General features: G+C 54.6%; 1 protein-coding gene across 1 annotated transcript; it reads right to left on the reverse strand.

The window, feature by feature from the left end:
- Positions 1 to 8133: 8133 nt before the first annotated feature.
- On the reverse strand, positions 8134 to 11667 carry LOC138350086 (uncharacterized). The gene has a single exon (XM_069300373.1). It carries the CDS (start codon positions 11665 to 11667, stop codon positions 8134 to 8136), a length of 3534 nt encoding a protein of 1177 aa, XP_069156474.1.
- Positions 11668 to 13486: the final 1819 nt, after the last annotated feature.

Below are 13486 nucleotides of genomic sequence, written 5' to 3' on the forward strand. Positions count from 1 at the left end.
AAACCGTCGTGAGGACCCACAACCGTCGTGAGGACCCACAACCGCTGTGAGGACCCACAACCGTCGTGAGGACCCACAACCGTCGTGAGGACCCACAACCATCATGAGGACCTACAACCGTCGTGAGGACCTACAACCGTCGTGGGGGGCCCACAACCGCGGTGGGGGGGCCCACAACCGTCGTGAGATCCCACAACAATCGTGAGGGGCCCACAACCGCCGTTGGAGGCCCACAACCGTCGTGGGGGGCCCACAACCGTCGTGGGTGTCCCACAACCGTCGTGGGGGGCCCACAACTGTCGTGGGGGGCCCACAACGGTCGTGGGGGGCCCACAACCGTCGTGGGGGCCCACAAACGTCGTGGGGGCCCACAACCGTCTTGGGGAGCCCCCAACCGTCGTGAGGACCCACAACCGTCGTGGGGGGCCCAAAACCGTCGTGGGGGGCCCACAACCGTCGTGGGGGGTCCACAACCGTCGTGAGGACCCACAACCGTCGTGGGGAGCTCACAACCGTCGTGGGGAGCCCACAACCATCGTGGGGGGCCCACAACCGTCGTGGGAGGTCCACAACCGTCGTGGGGGGCCCACAACCGTCGTGGGTGTCCCACAACCGTCGTGGGGGGCCCACAACCGTCGTGGGGGCCCACAAAAGACGTGGGGGGCCCTTAACCGTCGTGAGGACTCACAACCGTCGTGGGGGCCCACAACCGTCGTGGGGTGCCCACAACCGTCGTGAGGACCCACAACCGTCGTGAGGACCTACAACCGTCGTGAGGACCCACAACCGTCGTGAGGACTCACAACCGTCGTGGGGGGCCCACAACCGTCGTGAGGACCCACAACCGTAGTGAGGACCCACAACCGTCGTGAGGAACCACAACCGTCGTGAGGACTCACAACCGTCGTGGGGGGCCCACAACCGTCGTGAGGACCCACAACCGTCGTGTGGACCCAAACCGTCGTGAGGACCCACAACCGTCGTGAGGACCCACAACCGCTGTGAGGACCCACAACCGTCGTGAGGACCCACAACCGTCGTGTGGACCCACAACCATCATGAGGACCTACAACCGTCGTGAGAACCTACAACCGTCGTGGGGGGCCCACAACCGCGTTGGGGGGGCCCACAACCGTCGTGAAGACCCACTACCGTCGTGAGATCCCACAACAATCGTGAGGGGCCCACAACCGTCGTGGGAGGCCCACAACCGTCGTGGGGGGCCCACAACCGTCGTGGGTGTCCCACAACCGTCGTGGGGGGCCCACAACTGTCGTGGGGGGCCCACAACCGTCGTGAGGACCCACAACCGTCGTGAGGACTCACAACCGTCGTGGGGGGCCCACAACCGTCGTGAGGACCCACAACCGTCGTGAGGACCCACAACCGTCGTGAGGACCCACAACCGTCGTGAGGACTCACAACCGTCGTGGGGGGCCCACAACCGTCGTGAGGACCCACAACCGTCGTGTGGACCCAAACCGTCGTGAGGACCCACAACCGTCGTGAGGACCCACAACCGCTGTGAGGACCCACAACCGTCGTGAGGACCAACAACCGTCGTGAGGACCCACAACCATCATGAGAACCTACAACCGTCGTGAGGACCTAAAACCGTCGTGGGGGGCCCACAACCGCGGTGGGGGGCCCACAACCGTCGTGAGATCCCACAACAATCGTGAGGGGCCCACAACCGCCGTTGGAGGCCCACAACCGTCGAGGGGGGCCCACAACCGTCGTGGGTGTCCCACAACCGTCGTGGGGGGCCCACAACTGTCGTGGGGGGCCCACAACGGTCGTGGGGGGCCCACAACCGTCGTGGGGGCCCACAAACGTCGTGGGGGCCCACAACCGTCTTGGGGAGCCCCCAACCGTCGTGAGGACCCACAACCGTCGTGGGGGGCCCAAAACTGTCGTGGGGGGCCCACAACCGTCGTGGGGGGTCCACAACCGTCGTGAGGACCCACAACCGTCGTGGGGAGCTCACAACCGTCGTGGGGAGCCCACAACCATCGTGGGGGGCCCACAACCGTCGTGGGAGGTCCACAACCGTCGTGGGGGGCCCACAACCGTCGTGGGTGTCCCACAACCGTCGTGGGGGGCCCACAACCGTCGTGGGGGGCCCACAACCGTCGTCGGGGGCCCACAACCGTCGTGGGTGGCCCACAACTGTCGTGGGGGGCCCACAACCGTCGTGGGGGGCCCACAACCGTCGTGGGGGCCCACAACCGTCGTGGGGGCCCACAACTGTCGTGGGGGGCCCACAACCGTCGTGGGGGCCCTTAACCGGTGTGGGGAGCCCACAACCTTCGTGGGGGTGACCACAACCGTCGTGAGGACCCACAACCGTCGTGGGGAGCCAACAACCATCGTGGGGGGCCCACAACCGTCGTGGGGGGCCCACAACCGTCGTGGGGGGACCACAACTGTCGTGAGGATCCACTACCGTCGTGAGGCCAACAACCGTCGTGGGGGCCCACAACCGTCGTGAGGACCCACAACCGTCGTGAAGACCCACAACCGTCGTGGGCGGCCCACAACCATCGTGGGGGCCCACAACCGACGTGGGGGGCCCACAACCGTCGTGGGGGGCCCACAACCGTCGTGGGGGCCCACAAAAGACGTGGGGGGCCCATAACCGTCGTGAGGACTCACAACCGTCGTGGGGGCCCACAACCGTCGTGGGGTGCCCACAACCGTCGTGAGGACCCACAACCGTCGTGAGGACCTACAACCGTCGTGAGTACCCACAACCGTCGTGAGGACTCACAACCGTCGTGAGGGGCCCACAACCGTCGTGGGTGTCCCACAACCGTCGTGGGGGGCCCACAACTGTCGTGGGGGGCCCACAACCGTCGTGAGGACACACAACTGTCGTGAGGACTCACAACCGTCGTGGGGGACCCACAACCGTCGTGAGGACCCACAACCGTCGTGAGGACCCACAACCGTCGTGAGGACCCACAACCGTCGTGAGGACTCACAACCGTCGTGGGGGCCCACAACCGTCGTGAGGACCCACAACCGTCGTGTGGACCCAAACCGTCGTGAGGAACCACAACCGTCGTGAGGACCCACAACCGCTGTGAGGACCCACAACCGTCGTGAGGACCCACAACCGTCGTGTGGACCCACAACCATCATGAGGACCTACAACCGTCGTGAGGACCTACAACCGTCGTGGGGGGCCCACAACCGCGGTGGGGGGGCCCACAACCGTCGTGAAGACCCACTACCGTCGTGAGATCCCACAACAATCGTGAGGGGCCCACAACCGCCGTGGGAGGCCCACAACCGTCGTGGGTGTCCCACAACCGTCGTGGGGGGCCCACAACTGTCGTGGAGGGCCCACAACAGTCGTGGGGGGCCCACAACCGTCGTGGGGGGCCCACAAACGTCATGGGGGCCCACAACCGTCGTGGGGGGCCCACAACTGTCGTGGGGGCCCACAACCGTCGTGGGGAACCCACAACTGTCGTGGGGGGCCCACAACCGTCGTGGGGGGCCCACAACCGCCGTGGGAGGCCCACAACCGTCGTGGGTGTCCCACAACCGTCGTGGGGGGCCCACAACTGTCGTGGAGGGCCCACAACGGTCGTGGGGGGCCCACAACCGTCGTGGGGGGCCCACAAACGTCATGGGGGCCCACAACCGTCGTGGGGGGCCCACAACTGTCGTGGGGGCCCACAACCGTCGTGGGGAACCCACAACTGTCGTGGGGGGCCCACAACCGTCGTGGGGGGCCCACAACCGTCGTGGGGGGCCCACAAACGTCGTGGGGGGCCCACAACCGTCGTGGGGGGCCCACAACTGTCGTGGGGGAACACAACCGTCGTGGGGGCCCACAACCATCGTGGGGGGCCCACAACCGTCGTGGGGGCCCAAAACCGGCGTGAGAACCTACAACCGTCGTGAGGACCCACAACCGTCGTGAGGACCCACAACCGTCGTGGGGGGCCCACAACCGTCGTGGGGGCCCACAACCGTCGTGAGGACCTACAACCGTCGTGAGGACTCACAACCGTCGTGAGGACCCACAACCGTCGGGAGGACCCACAACCGTCGTGGGGGGCCCACAACCGTCGTGGGGGCCCACAACCGTCGTGAGGACCTACAACCGTCGTGAGGACCCACAACCGTCGTGAGGACCCACAACCGTCGTGAGGACCTACAACCGTCGTGGGGGGCCCACAACCGCGGTGGGGGGGCCCACAACCGTCGTGAAGACCCACTACCGTCGTGAGATCCCACAACAATCGTGAGGGGCCCACAACCGCCGTGGGAGACCCACAACCGTCGTGGGGGGCCCACTACCGTCGTGGGGGGCCCACAACCATCGTGGGGGCCCACAACTGACGTGGGGGCCCACAACCGTCGTGGGGGGCCCACAGCCGTCGTGAGGACCCACAACCGTCGTGAGGACCCACAACCGTCGTGAGGACCCACAACCGTCGTGTGGACCCACAACCGTCATGAGGACCTACAACCGTCGTGAGGACCCACAACCGTCGTGAGGACCTACAACCGTCGTGGGGGGCCCACATCCGTCGTGGGGGGCCCACAACCGTCGTGGGGGACCCACAACCGTCGTAGGGAGCCCACAACCATCGTGGGGGGCCTACAACTGTCGTGGGGGGCCCACAACCATTGTGGGGGGCCCACAACCGTTGTGGGTGTCCCACAACCGTCGTGAGGGGCCCACAACCGTCGTGGGGGGCCCACAACCGTCGTGGGGGGCCCACAACCGTCGTGGGGGGCCCACAACCGTCGTGGGGGCCCTTAACCGGTGTGGGGAGCCCACAACCGTCGTGGGGGGACCACAACCGTCGTGAGGACCCACAACCGTCGTGGGGAGCCACAACAGTCGTGTGAACCCACAACCGTCGTGGGGGGCCCACAACCGTCGTGAGGACCCACAACCGTCGTGGGGAGCCACAACCGTCGTGTGAACCCACAACCGTCGTGGGGGGCCCACAACCGTCGTGTGAACCCACAACCGTCGTGGGGGGCCCACAACCATCGTGTGGGGCCCACAACCGTCGTGGGGGGCCCACAACCGTCGTGAGAACCCACAACCGTCGTGGGGAGCCAACAACCATCGTGGAGGGCCAACAACCGTCGTGGGGGGCCAACAACCGTCGTGGGGGGACCACAACTGTCTTGAGGACCCACTACCGTCGTGAGGCCAACAACCGTCGTGAGGAGCCCACAACCGTCGTGTGAACCCACAACCGTCGTGGGGGCCCACAACCGACGTGGAGGGCCCACAACCGTCGCGCGGGGCGCACAACCGTCGTGAGAACCGACAACCGTTGTGGAGGCCCACAACCGTCGTGAGAACCCACAACCGTCGTGAGGACCCACAACCGTCGTGTGGACCCACAACCGTCATGAGGACCTACAACCGTCGTGAGGACCTACAACCGTCGTGGGGGGCCCACAACCCTCGTGGGGGGCCCACAACCGTCGTGAGGACCTACAACCCAGCCAACACAAATCATCTACACAACGTTCGCCTATCTCTTCCCATAGGTGTGGGAATGATTTGCATTGAGAATGGTGCAGGAGAGCCTTTGAGAAACTTTTACTCAAAAAATCCAAACACAAAGGTTTAATTATAAATTGTTTTTCTACAATTATTTTCTTCCAAATGTAAAACAAATAGTTTTTACATGTTTAAATATAAAATTTATGGTGTTTTTTTGTAAAATTCATTAATAAATTGTGAATGATATATATTGGCTGAGTGAAACCTTTAACATTTAGTTATAATATGAACAGAAAAAAGTAGTTTCCCAAATTTTCTAAAAATCGCTCTTTTTAACACAATTTGACTCCTTATGCATTCCACTAAACACTAATATCATGTTTAAATATATAATTTATGTATTATTCCCTAAGATAATTTATATAAATTATAAAAGTTGCTGGAAAGTGGTGAGAAAGAATCTGAAAACGTTTTGTTGTCTTATATTGGCGAGTTCTTATTAACTAGAGTAAGAGTGAGCGAGAGTAGGTAAGAGTGAGTAAGAGTGACTGAAGGTGAGTGAGAGTGCCAGAGAGTGTGTAAGTGTGAGTAAGAGTGAGTATAAGTAAGAGTGAGAGTAAGGGTGACAGAATGAGTAAGAGTGAGAGTAAAGTGATTGAGAGTAAGGGTGAGTATGAGAGTAGGAGTGATTGAGAGTTAGAGTGAGAGTAAGAGTGATTGAGAGTAAGAGTGATTGAGAGTAAGAGTGATTGAGAGTAAGAGTGATTGAGAGTAAGAGTGATTGGGAGTAAGAGTGATTGAGAGTAAGAGTGATTGGGAGTAAGAGTGATTGGGAGTAGCAGTTAGAGTGAGAGTAGGAGTAAGAATGAGAATAAGAGTGATTGAGAGTAAGAGTGAGTAAGAGTAAGAATGAGAGTAAGAGTGATTGAGAGTAAGAGTGATTGAGAGTAAGAGTGATTGAGAGTAAGAGTGATTGGGAGTAAGAGTGATTGGGAGTAAGAGTAAGAGTAAGAATGAGAATAAGAGTGATTGAGAGTAAGAGTGATTGGGAGTAAGAGTAAGAGTAAGAATGAGAGTAGGAGTGATTGAGAGTAGGAGTGATTGGGAGTAGGAGTGATTGGGAGTAAGAGTGATTGAGAGTAAGAGTAATTGAGAGTAAGAGTATGAGAGTAAGAGTGAGAGAGTGAGTATGAATGGGTAAGGGTGACTGAGAGTGAGTAAGAATGACAGAGTAAGAGTGATAGAGAGTAAGAGTGACAGAGAGTAAGAGTGACAGAGAGTAAGAGTGACAGAGTAGGAGTGACAGAGTAAGAGTGACAGAGAGTAAGAGTGACAGAGTAAGAGAGTGAGAGTGATTATGAGAGAGTTAAGAGTGTGAGGTGTGAGAGGGTAGCAGGCCAGGGAGGCAGGATGTGTGGTCACAGGCGAGGCCTAGGCCTCGTGATCTCTAATGTTGGTATTTATATATATGTGGGATTTTTTGTCCTGTTTCAAATTATAATTATTTAGCAGGAATGTAATAAGATATTGCACAATATTAATGTGACAATAATATATGCATTTGTTACGGCCCTCTCGGGACGCAACGGGGTTCTTACTCTGATGTAGTTAGAGGAAGATATATATCCGGCCCCAAGCCAGTAAAGGCTATCAAGGGATGCGATCCGTGACGCAAGTAACTTAAAGGGAGTAGGGAAAGAAAGATAAGAACTTAATATAATATAATATAACCATCACCATTAAATATATAAAAGTTAAACGTACACAAGGGGGAGGGGTATTAACACTTTACAAAGGGGGTCAACACTGTAGTCTTCTGCTGGAGACTATGGATCCTTGAAGCTAGGTGCTGAGTCCGCGGTGCTTCCTTCGTGGCCTCAAGACGTGTCCTCTTAGAACGCCGAGCCTACCCTGGCCACAGGTCAGCCACAACACAGGTCCACTGGGGGCACCGTCGTGGAGGCCGTCAACCACACGTCCAGCAGGTCTGCTGGCAGGTACTGAGCCACCAAGGCTGGCACGGCCACTCCACGAACGATAAAAGGGGTACGCCCTAGACAGGAGTCTCGTGTGATATCACCAATCACCCTCCTGTCCTCAATACCCCAGTGGATTATCGTCTCCAACCGTCGGTCCCGGGTAAATCCTTTAACTGCCACTCCAATGGCAGGTTAACACACCACAGTGTTCTTCCGGGGGGGGGGCGACGTCACAAAAGCTGCAGCAAACTTCACTGTATGGAGACTGGCTGCCTCGGGTAGACTGACTTCACCTTCAACACAGTGGTCCCAGGTCGGCTCTGTAAGCAGACACGTCATCAATAACAGGGACACTAAAACACCACACTTACAGGCTCAGACGCAAACGCCCGACATATCCACTCCATAGATGGCGTTGTAGTCTGAGCACCACCTCACCAGAGGTCAGCGGCGGCGGTGTTGAGCGCTGAACGGGGCTGGAAACTGGCCCTCGTAGCTAGTACACGTCGTCGGTTTGGAGGGGGTTTCGGGAGCTGACCCACAGATGGCGCGGCCGTCACTGTTTAGAGATTGGACGCTGGATCAGGGTCCGTAACACCTCCCCACCAAAAGAATTTGGTTTGGGTTCCTATAAAAAGAGAAGACAAACCAAATTAGTACGTGGATTTAGATGCGAGATAATGCATCAGCTACCACGTTGTCCACCCCTTTGATGTGTTCAATCTGGAGGGGATATTGCTGCAAATGTAGACTCCATCTGGTGAGCCTGAGGTTCTTTTGCTTAAATTGAGCCAGGAACTTCAGAGGGTTATGGTCGGTCCGTACTAATATAGGATGGCCATTGCTTGTTAAATATACCTCGAAGTGCTGGACGGAATTAATTAAGGCCAACGTTTCCTTTTCTATGACCGAGTAATTCAGCTGGCTGGGGGTGAACTTCTTAGAATGATAGGCCACCGGATGTTCCACCCCCTTCTCGTCCGTCTGGGATAAAACGGAGCCCAGGCCATAGTCAGAGGCGTCGACCGTCAGGATGAATCTATCCTCAAAGCTCGGGGACCTGAGGATTGGAGCAGAGATCAGAATTGCTTTGAGACTCTCTAATGCCTTCTGGCAATTCTCATTCCATATTAACTTTACCCCTTTCTTCAGCAGATTGGTCAAGGGGGCGGCGATGGAGGAAAAATTAGGGACAAACTTACGATAAAACCCAGCCATACCAAGGAAACGCAGGATGTCCTTCCTGGTAGCTGGCGTAGGATACTGGACTATTGCCTCGATCTTGCTGGCCTTCGGCGCAATCCATCCTCCTCCAACTTTATGACCTAGGAAGATGACAGAGGTTCTGGCAAACTCAGATTTATGCAGGTTGACCACCAATCCTGACTGGAGCATGGCCTTGAAGAAATCCTCTATGTGACGCAGATGATCCTGCCAATCTACATCATATATTAATACATCATCGATGTAGACTAAGGTGTTTCCCACGTCACGCAACACCGTACCCATCAGTCTCTGGAAAGTGGAGGCTGCGTTTTTCATCCCGAATGGCATCACCTGACATTCAAACAGCCCGTCGGGAGTCACAAATGCTGATATGGGTTTGGCTTTTTCCGTGAGGGGAACTTGCCAATAGCCTTTGAATAGGTCAAATTTTGTCAGGTACCGGGCTCTACCTATGGCATCCAGACATTCCTCTACTCTGGGGAGAGGGTAGGTATCTGCTACAGTGACCTTATTCACCTGGCGATAATCAATACAAAGACGGTATTTCTTACCAGGTTTGGGCACTAGTAGTATCGGGGATGACCATGGGCTCGAGCTCGGGGCTATCAGATGGTGTTTCAGCATATAATCTACCTCCTCTTTCACCACCCGTTTCTTCAGTGGGTTGAGACGGTACGGGTGTTGCTTTATAGGTCGGACGCCTTCCTCCAGCTCGACATCATGCCTCATGACAGATGTTAACCCTGGAACATCGTCGAAGATAGGCTTGTATTGCCGGATCATCTGCAGTAATGATGATAGATGTCCTTCGGCTACGTGTGTCAACTTTGCCTGCAAGTTTAACAGAATGTCTGAGTTAGTCAACACCTCCTCTTCCTCCTCAATGTCGTCATTAGTGGTCACTAAGGTTACGGGGAGTGTATCCCGCCCCTCGTATCTCTTGATCATATTAACATGAACCAGAGTCTCTTTCTTACGACGGTCTGGAGTACTCAGAAGGTAATTGAGGTTAGTAACCTTCTTTACAACCGGGTAGGGACCTACGAATCTGGCGCTCAAACTCCCAGTTATTGTAGGAGTACACACCAAAACCAGATCTCCTACTTGGAACTCCCTTTGCTTGGTCCTCCTATCATACCTGCTCTTGATCGTTCTTTGTGTACTTTCTAAGGTCCTAGTAGCCATCTCCCAGGCTGAGAACAGCCGTCCTTTATTTGTAGACAACCAGTCCACAATATCCTCGTTGGTTTCTGCGTCCAGCCAATGGTCTCGTGCCACCTCTAAGGGACCTCTTACTAAGTGACCAAAGATCATCTCCAATGGGGAGATTCCTATGGATTCATTGGGTACTGATCTTACCGCAAATAGGAGGTAGGGCAGTTCTTCAACCCACTTACTCTGCCTGTCGTAGCAAAACTTCCGAAGCATGCCCTTCAACGTCTGGTGAAAACGTTCCAAAGCTCCTTGAGACTCGGGATGGTAGGCACTAGAGGTAACCTGTCTAATTCCCAGGTCGGCGATCTGTTGGCGAAACAAATGGGACATGAAATTAGACCCCTGGTCCGTCTGAATGGTCTTGGGAAGACCGTATCGCGAGATGAACCAGAGCAGTTGTTTCACCAAAACCTTAGCTGTGATGGTTTTAAGGGGGATCGCCTCTGGGTACCTACTAACCCGATCTAGTATTGTTAGCAAATACTTCACCCCTGAGGTAGCAGGTGGAAGAGGGCCTACTATATCCAAGATGAGGTGTTCGAAGGGCTCACCTATTGATGGAATGGGGTGTAAAGGGGCTTTGGGGACAGGCTGGTTTGCTTTTCCGGCCACTTGGCAGGCATGGCAGGTCTTGCAGAAATGACGTACGTCCTCCTTCATATGCGGCCAGTAGAAACCTTTGGCTAGGCGGTGGAAAGTCTTAGAGATCCCACCATGTCCAGCAAATCTATTAGCATGGGCTGTTTCTAACAGCTTAGATCTGAACACGGCTGGGACGACTATCTGATCACCTACCGCCCTTGACTGGGGGTATTTCGGAGGATGCCGGCGACACAGTACACCACTTGACCACACATATAGATCCCCTCCTTTCGTAGGAGAGTCTACGGTGTCGGCCAACTTCCGTACCTGAGGGTCCTTCTTCTGTTCCTCTATCAGCTGGGCTCGAGTCCAGCGTTCGGGAACCGGCATCTGGACTGGTGGGACTGGTGTATGGCTACTTGTAACCTGCGGGATAGGAGGAGAGTCAAACAAAGTGTTTAGATCTAGTGGTGCATGGAGGTGCGCCTGAGACCTGGTTTGCACTGCTGCGATGGGACTGGTCTCTTCACGTCCTGGAATATCCACTACCAGGGGACAGTTGGGTAACAATCCTAGGGCTAAGTCATTGGCTAATATTACGTCAATTCCCTCTATGGGAAGACTATCCACCACGGCCAACCGGCACTCACCTTTGAAGTGCTGAGAGTCTAGATGTACTTGTACCAATGGGGCAACGTACAAGGTTGAAGGGAATCCTCCCAGGATTACCTTCTGCATCTCATCCGCCGATATACCTTCAGGTAATGATGTTTCCAGAATTAGAGACTGGGCCGCTCCACTGTCTCTAAGTATTACCACAGGCGTACTTGCAAGGCCACTGGCTACATATCCTTGGGAGGTATATGGGGCGAACAATCCTTTCCTCTTCTCTTGGGTGGATGTCGGTGGTACTATACTGTTCATCAGCATGACTTCCCTACGGGGATTATTACCTGAACTGCTACGACACTTCGCAGCAATATGTCCTCTCTTACCGCAGGTCCAACACAATACATCCCTCTTCGGACTAAACCTCCGAGGACTATCCGAGGTTGACTTGGCGGCACTACGAGGGGCAGTTCTATCTTCCGGTTTATGTTTGGCTGGATACCTTGAATAGGTCTTCGGGACGTACCTAGCAGATGGCCTATGAGTCAGGATATACTCTTCCGCCATGGTGGCTGCCGCACTCAAGGTCTCTACCTGCTGTTCCTCTAGGTACGTCTTCAGGTCTCCAGACAAACAATCCTTGAAGTCCTCGAGCAGAATCAGCTGCTCGAGGTCTTCCTTGGTCTCCACCTTCCGAGAGGCGCACCATTCTTGAAAAAGTCGCTCCTTGATGGTGGCGAATTCGGTGAAAGTATGCTCTGAGGTCTTCTTCAGGTTTCGGAACTTTTGCCTATATGCCTCAGGTACCAATTGGTACGCCATGAGCACCACTTTCTTCACCATATCGTAATCGCCGGAGTCGTCAAGGGATAACGTAGAGTAGGCAATTTGGGCCTTCCCAGTCAAAACTGACTGTATCATGATGGCCCAATTCTCCCTTGGCCACTCCAAAGAGGCAGCGACTTTCTCGAAGGCTGCAAAGAACTTCGAGACTTCCCTCTCATTGAATTTGGGGACCATTTTGATATTTCTTACCGGATCGAAACCGCTTACTCCAGTTTGTCTCTGTCCAGCGCCTAGTCGTAAAACTTCTAGTTCATGTTGTCTTTGTCTTTCCTCCCTTTCTCGCTCTCGTTCTTCTCTCTCTCGTCTCTCTTCTCTTTCTCGTTCTTCTCTCTCTCTTTCTCGTTCTTCTCTCTCTCTTTCTCGTTCTTCTCTCTCTCGTCTCTCTTCTCTTTCTCGTTCTTCTCTCTCTCGTTTATCTTCTAATTCTAGACGCCTCATCGCCAATTCCTTTTCTTTCATCTCCATTTCTTTATTTTTCATCTCCACTTCTTTATCTTTTAATTCTCGTTCTAATTCTAACTTCTTCCACTCTATCTCGCGATTTATTTCTAAGGCACGCATCTTGACCGTTAGGAAGCTGATATTAAGCTCACCTGCATCACTGTCAATGTCACTGCCCTTATCTTCCTTTTCTGTGGAAGCTATTTCCTCACCTTCCCTTGTACTAGGAGTCTCGCCTTCCTGTTTCTCTTCTGCCTTCAGGTGCCGGTGAACCTTGGACAAAATCTCCACACGGGAATCACTGGCACGGATCTTGATCTCCAGGTAGGCGCTCACTTGTACAAGTTCCGGTTTGCTCAGATACTTTAATCTGGCAAGACAGTCCACTCTGTTCAGAAAAGCCTGAACATCGTCCAGATCATCGATGGTAGCTTTGTCTGCCATTGTCACAGATGGAACACTTTGCACTTAACACACTGCTTACACGTTAGCACTTAACACACCGAGCACTGTTCTACGCCAATATTGCACCAAACACTGCACTTGCCAATATTGCACGTAATCACTCCGGGCACTGCACTACCCAGTATTGCACTGAGTCCAAGCGAACACTTCGCTCTACAATATGGCACTGAATCACTGAGCACCGCACTAGTCAATATTGCACTTAATCGCTTAATCACAGCGAGCACCGCACTGCACAATATCGCACTTAGTCACTCTGAGCACCGCACAGGACGTATAACGTCACAATCGTCACACACAGGGGGAATTATATACAGGGATTACGCCACTTCACCACCCCTGTCAAACATACTTAACAAGGGGACGGATCCCGCTGGGGATGCCAATTATGTTACGGCCCTCTCGGGACGCAACGGGGTTCTTACTCTGATGTAGTTAGAGGAAGATATATATCCGGCCCCAAGCCAGTAGAGGCTATCAAGGGATGCGATCCGTGACGCAAGTAACTTAAAGGGAGTAGGGAAAGAAAGATAAGAACTTAATATAATATAATATAACCATCACCATTAAATATATAAAAGTTAAACGTACACAAGGGGGAGGGGTATTAACACTTTACAAAGGGGGTCAACAC

Source organism: Procambarus clarkii, chromosome 44, assembly GCF_040958095.1.
Source record: "Procambarus clarkii isolate CNS0578487 chromosome 44, FALCON_Pclarkii_2.0, whole genome shotgun sequence".
NCBI lineage: Eukaryota > Metazoa > Arthropoda > Malacostraca > Decapoda > Cambaridae > Procambarus > Procambarus clarkii.